The sequence below is a fragment of the Epinephelus moara genome, unplaced genomic scaffold (genome assembly GCF_006386435.1).
Source record: "Epinephelus moara isolate mb unplaced genomic scaffold, YSFRI_EMoa_1.0 scaffold2991, whole genome shotgun sequence".
Lineage (NCBI taxonomy): Eukaryota > Metazoa > Chordata > Actinopteri > Perciformes > Serranidae > Epinephelus > Epinephelus moara.
In genome coordinates, this window is record NW_026080640.1 from 1 (window position 1) to 6,722 (window position 6,722).

Consider the following 6,722-nt stretch of genomic DNA (forward strand, 5'->3'; position numbering starts at 1 on the left):
AAACAAGGATGTCATTTTATAAAGTCCATCAACCTTTTGTGAAATGCTAGATTACTGGTAATTCAAACTTCTCCTAATGAGACAAATGACACAAAGTATCAAAAATAGGAAATACAGCTGAGATGGATCTTGACTTAATTTGCATCATGCATTTAGCATGCAATGTATAAAACACATCAAGAGTAGTAATACATTGAACTCTTCCACTGCATTTCTTCTTTCAAATAAACTAGTTTTACATTACATTACATAATTTCACTACAACCAACAAAAATAATCTGTTTTAAATGGTAGGATATCGGATGTTAATAATTTAGGTTTACCTGAGGTACAGTCTGTCCCTTGGTGACAAATTCATTTCCGACCTTTACTCTTGGATAGCACAGAGCCTTCAGCATGTCAGCTGAGTTCAGACCCAGTAAGTAAGCAACCTTGTCAGCCTCTGAAAACAGTTCAATGATTTCCATCAGAAACCAGTGTGATTAAAAACTGTATTACTGTTGTGCTCCAAGGTATTTTCTATTAGCTGACATTGAATACTCACCCTCTGTGCCATCAGGCTCAGCCTGCTCCTCACGCTGCTTCTGCTTGAACTTCATGTTACCGTGGTGGAGCACAGCACCAGTCATCTTGTAGATACTTGCCTTCTCTTCACCGGTGAAGCCCAGGATATCGATAGCATTCTAAATTCGAAAGAGGTGTCCACACAAAATATAATCACTTAAATAAATGCATCTGAAGAAGCACTTTTGATGATGCATTTAATGCACAAAATATATTTAAACATTTTGAAGTGGGGATCACTCACATCAGTGGCTTCCAGCTCAACTTTGTCATCAATGCTGGCCACAGTGATCTGACCCATGCTGCACATGGGGAAGTCATAGGGGTTGGTTGTGATGAGTGCCAACTCTGGAGATCAAAACAGGGTGAAAATGTCAATACATGTGTTTCATAAAAAAGTTGTAATATGGTTATACGTTGTGCAGAATCTCAGTTTGCTTACCAATCAGCTCAGGCTTGTGGTTGGTCATCATCTGGTAGAAGATGTGGTAGCCTCTTTCATCAGGAAGTTGGAATGTCACTCTAGACTTCTCCAGCAGATCTGCAAATATTGTTCATAAATCACAGCCTGGCCAATTTTGATTTCCAGTCGTTGATATGAGTGTTATTACTTACATGTCTCAATATCAGCACTAGCCAGTTNTGTGGTAGCCTCTTTCATCAGGAAGCTGGAATGTCACTCTAGACTTCTCCAGCAGATCTACAAACATTGTTCATAAGTCACAGCCTGGCTAATTTTGATTTCCAGTCGTTGATATGAGTGTTATTACTTACATGTCTCAATATCAGCACTAGCCAGTTTGCCAGTTGTGCCAAAATGAATTCTGATGAATTTACCCTGTTTGGAAGAAAGGAATTTTTAATGTCCCATGACACTGACACTCTGTAACAGGAACTGCCTTGTGTAGAAATCGCTCCATACTTACAAAACGAGAGGAGTTGTCATTCCTCACAGTTTTGGCGTTACCGTAGGCCTCCAGCAGGGGATTGGCTGCAATAATCTGATCCTCCAGTGACCCCTATAATCCAGGTTTAAATTTACTATCAGAAAATGACCCCCCCCACCCCCACCCCCCTGGAAATCTATGTCGTATTGAAAGATAACTGAATTGTGATCATTACACAGTTACACACCTTTGACGTGTCCCTCTTTTTGTCTCCACCAACTGAGATTGTTGCAAAGTACTGGATGACACGCTTGGTGTTCACAGTCTTTCCAGCACCAGATTCTCCACTAGGTATAGACACAGACTTATAAGAAGCTGATCAAGATATCTGACTGTGTTAAACATTGTTGATAAATGTAAATATAAATGTAACAAACTTACGTGATCAAGACAGACTGGTTCTCCCTATCTGTTAAATAAAAACAAGAATGAATCATGTTTTACTGCAACAGAAACCTCATATAAACTGGACATTGTTATGGTGATGACTTACCAGTAAGCATGAACTGATAAGCGTTGTCAGAGACAGAGAAGATGTGGGGTGGAGCCTCCATACGCTTCTTGCCTCTGTAGGCAGCCACACATTCAGCATCGTACACTGGGAGCCACTTGTAGGGGTTCACAGTGGCACAGAACAACCCAGAGTAGGTCTGAAAGTGATCACAGAGATTCAACAGTTAACTCTATGTTTCTGTCAAGTATTTCCAACCATACTGTTATGTCATTAGGCACATTGTCTTACGTAGATCATCCATGCTGCATAACGCTCTTTGAGGTTATACAGCACAGAGGCTTCATTGAGATGGGTCATCATGGCCATGTCCTCAATCTTGTCATACTTGGGAGGGTTCATTGGAGAGACATCATCTTCTTTGACTGTCCTCTCCTGGAATGGAACATTTATTATCATCAGAACTGGTCATATTGAATTTCCAGATGACTCAGACTTATGATACCAACCTCCTGAGTGTCCAGGACTTTGACAGTGACTTTGCCACCATCTTTCTTGATGATTGTTCCCTTCAGGTACAGCTCCTTGGCATCGGCCACGTAGCAGGCACTCTTGGCATCAAAAGGTTTGCTCTGAGCCTCAATTCTCTCCTTTTCTGGCTTCCGGAGGTAAACGGCAGCCTTGCCATATATGGCCATCTCTGCGTCCGTACTCATGGTGGCGGCTGATGTCTGGTCGATAATTACAAAGGAATTGCCATCATTAACTAATGCTTTAAGTCCATGTGATTAAACAGCACATAAACTTTAAAGTCTGCTGAATAATTAACATATCCAAACTGAAACATGTCTGTGTTTCCTTGCAGGTGGTCTTCGACTTCATTCAAAGTCCTTTTCAGACTCAATTAGTGAGAATAAACTAACTAATACTAATATTGTTTTGTTTTGTTAAAAGTCTGCATGAAGAACTGTGGACATTGATTGAAAGAACAATATTTTGCATCAAATGATTATAAAGACAATTCAAACACTTAAAAGTTGTTCTTACCTGACCCCCTCTCTCTCAACACTATTCACCAATCCTGTTAAAAAAGTAATCTGGTTAAAATAGGTGTAAAATCAAGATAACAAATGTTAATAAAACTTGTATCTTAATAAAAGAACATATTGATATGTCTTAAAGGTGAAGAGAACATCATCTTACCACAAGCAGGAACTCACAGGTCTTCAGCGTTGCACACTGTGTCCTTAGGCAGCCTTTATATTGAATCAGGTTTTAATGACACTGCACAAGTTAAATATGGTATACATGCCAAATGTGGTAAGGCATATAGGCGGGCATAAAGACATGTTGCAATCATAGATCATCTGGTTCATCTGTTTCAGGTTTCAGTCATGGCCAAGTCTTGATTTTTTCTTAATCATTACTTCATTTTACAGACAGTATACTAATTTAAGAAAACATCAGTGTTCTATTTTCCTTTAACTGTTGCTTCAATTTACTTTTTTAAAAAGTAGTTATTTTTATATAATAAGCCATATAATATTATTTTACAGAGTCTTTTCCCAATCATACATTTTAAACAAAATAACATTAGCATGTCATGGATGATTGAAGTAATATCTTTTTTTAAAATTTCTATTGTATTATTAAGCATTATTGAGTTTCTCAGTTTTGTAAGCATAAGGCCATAGTGCAAAACAAGCACAACAAGAAACAGTAAAGACTCGTAATGGGGGGAAAGGTAAAACCATTAAAAACAAGAAATATATTTTAAACAGTATCAGGACTCTTAGAAGAACACACTGATTTCAGAACATGAAGGTTGATTATTCTCTGAAAGGTTTTGTCAAAGCTCTCTGAGATTTTTAACACTCTAGATGCATTTTGATCAGGGGTAAGAGTGAGCAGTGAGGGTGTACTTCTGGGATGCCAGAGTAATTACAAGATCAGGATCTCTAGTAATTACAAGATAAGATAAAGAAAAAGAAAAGGTTCTTGTCACCTGTAAATCCTCGCTAATCAGTGGGCAATGATGGCCCTAACGCAGTTGATCTGCTAGTACTACCTTCTCGGTTTGAGACAATGGGAAATACTGTTAAAAATTTCTTAAAAATGAGGATGGTATTAATATTAGTATGTCAACACTGCGCAGGCATCTCAAGTCGTTGGGACTGTTCAGGCGGAAAGCCCAGTCTGACGTGCTGGATGTCGCTCTCTTTCTGCAGGAGCAGTTGAACCAACACGGGATGCGTCATGGATACAAATTCATGCATTTGAAATGCATCCAAGCTGGTTTGGTAGTGACTCAGAGAACTGTGCGGCACCTACTAAAAATCTTCAATCTTCAAGGAGTACAGCTTAGGCAACGGAACCGTCTAGTCATAAAGAAACCAAGTTGTTAATTTACCCATAGATGTATATGAATTGACCACTTTGTAAGATAAGATAAGATAAGATATAAGATAAGATAAGATACGATAAAACTTCATTAATCCCACACTTGGGAAATTCACATGTCACAGCAGCTCAAAGGACAGACAGAAAAAGGAGGGTGACAATGTAGCTTGAATAAAAGAAAATTAAAGAATAAAAAATATAAAATGTGTATATAGTATATGTATATATATAAATATAGATAAATACATATATATATTAAAGCCTTAGTAAAAGTAAGGCACTAAATTGAATTACTGTACACACACACAAGACTATTTACATTATATACACGGTATAATAAAGATATGGGATATAGTGAAGATGGCGCCGCCCGAGTGGCAGCTGGTTACAGTACCTCCGACCCCCCTTTGTGGATGTGCAGTATGTGGTTCTGAGCGAAGCAGTGGCCAATGTGGCACCTTTCCTGATCTCATAATTACGAGCTCTTTTCTCATAATTGAGATCTTTTCTCGTAATTATGAGACAAGGTGTCTAATTTTTTTTTTTATCGATTTATCGACCAACTTAACTGCACACCTGCTACAACAGTAACATGCTGCTCTAACAATGATGCTTCAGTATTAATAATCTAATGCTGTCATATATAATAATATCAGTCAGAGAAACCAAACACTGCTTCTACTGCAATACTTTAACTACATTTTTCTCTCTCAGAACTGGTTCATATGACATGTTGTCTGACCACATCAGAAATCAAATGTGTTTGTCATTCTGAACAGCATCAACGTAGAGTGAATGTAAAAATAATTAGGCAATAAACATCAAAACACAACATTAGATGTCATATTTGGGTTTATATTCAACTAAGGTGGGCATTGTGTGATCCGTGTACTATAGACATATATATATATATATATATTTTATTTTTTTACTGTAACTGAAACACAACATGGGAGCGGGATGGAATGGGAGTCATTCTTGTGGGATTGGGACGGGACAGGATTTTTTTTTTTCCTTTTTCATGGGATTGGGATGGGATGGGATTATTTTTGTGGGAGTGGGATGGGACGGGACTGAAAATCCACTCCCGTGTCACCCTCTACTATGCACTGATTGGAGGGGAGAGGGAGTTGGTAACTTTAAAGCAAAGTGATGCGCAAACAAGAGGAGCAAAATGTTTGGCATAGCAACATATTAACAAGATAGAGGATGGTCCTGTGTAACATAGTATGTTCTGTCATTATTCGTGCATTTCATACTGCAAATACAGAGATTACAGTTATGCTCAAGGATGTGTATGAAATCCATGATGGACATTGACCCTCCCCTCAGTGAAAATACATTTCCTTATCATACTTGTTTTAATTACAAGTTTCCATCATATCATATCAAACTTCTTCATAGAACCAGAGGGATAAACCAGAGGGACTCTGCATCAATTATGTATTGTTCTATTTCATTGTATTTAAAGAGCATTTTTCATGTTATATTTAAATTGTTGCTTAATAAATATAAATCTGTCGAAGCATGTGTAACATATTAATAATAATAACCATATAACTTAGACTTATATAGCGCCGTTCAAGAGACCCAAGGACGCTTTACAACAACAATCTAGCAACCAAAAGCCAGGGTGAACAAGTGTCTTTGCAGTGCAGATTTACAAATGTCCAGACTTGGCACCTGGCGAATCTCCATGGGGAGAGAGTTCCAGAGGGTTGGGGCTGCCACACTGAAGGCTCTATCCCCGAATGTTCGCCTTCTGGTGTGAGGAATGTTGAGGACCCAAGTCAGCAGACCGCAGGTTCCGTGAGGGGGTGTAATCAGTAAGGAGGTCAAACATGGTCTTCTTTGTCTTATAAGTGGAAACTATGGATGTGTTAGTATGATTAAGTATATAACTTGTATGCTGCTATTGTTGTCATCCTAAAGCCAGCACCACTTGTACTGTTTTATATTACAGTGAGCATTTTTAGGTGTATTATTTGGACACTGTAGAGGATGAAAAATCTCAATATTGCAAATCCCGGTGAAATAAGTTCGAAATGCGAACGTTCAATCAACATCTTCAAATAGTCAATGAAAAACTTTTCACTTTTGAACCTTTTCTAAATGTCTTTTTACCGGTGACCATAAAAGTTTTTTTTTTTTGTTTTTTTTTTTCGAAATGTCTTTTCAACAAGTTTGCTGGGCTGAATGTAAATAAAAAAACTATGCAGCATATTTTTTGTAGCCAGCATCTGCTTACATCTGCTCCGTCTGTGAAGACGTATTTAGATCAAAATAACACAGACAATGCACTTTAAGATCAAAAATTATTTTATTATGGAATATTTCACATCATATTATATGACTAGAAA

The 6,722-nt window shown here is 37.8% G+C and overlaps 1 protein-coding gene across 1 annotated transcript; it reads right to left on the reverse strand.

Annotated features, from left to right (window-relative positions):
* Positions 1–323: 323 nt before the first annotated feature.
* LOC126387233 (myosin-2-like) lies at positions 324–2,678 on the reverse strand (the record flags this gene model as incomplete). The annotated part of the gene is made up of 11 exons (XM_050039773.1): positions 2,472–2,678; positions 2,254–2,397; positions 2,005–2,161; positions 1,893–1,920; positions 1,699–1,798; positions 1,491–1,583; positions 1,339–1,402; positions 1,007–1,105; positions 809–912; positions 545–683; positions 324–442 (listed from the first exon to the last, which is right to left on the reverse strand). Coding segments are annotated over exons 1-11 (1,254 nt in total), but the record flags the coding sequence as incomplete, so codon positions are not given.
* Positions 2,679–6,722: the final 4,044 nt, after the last annotated feature.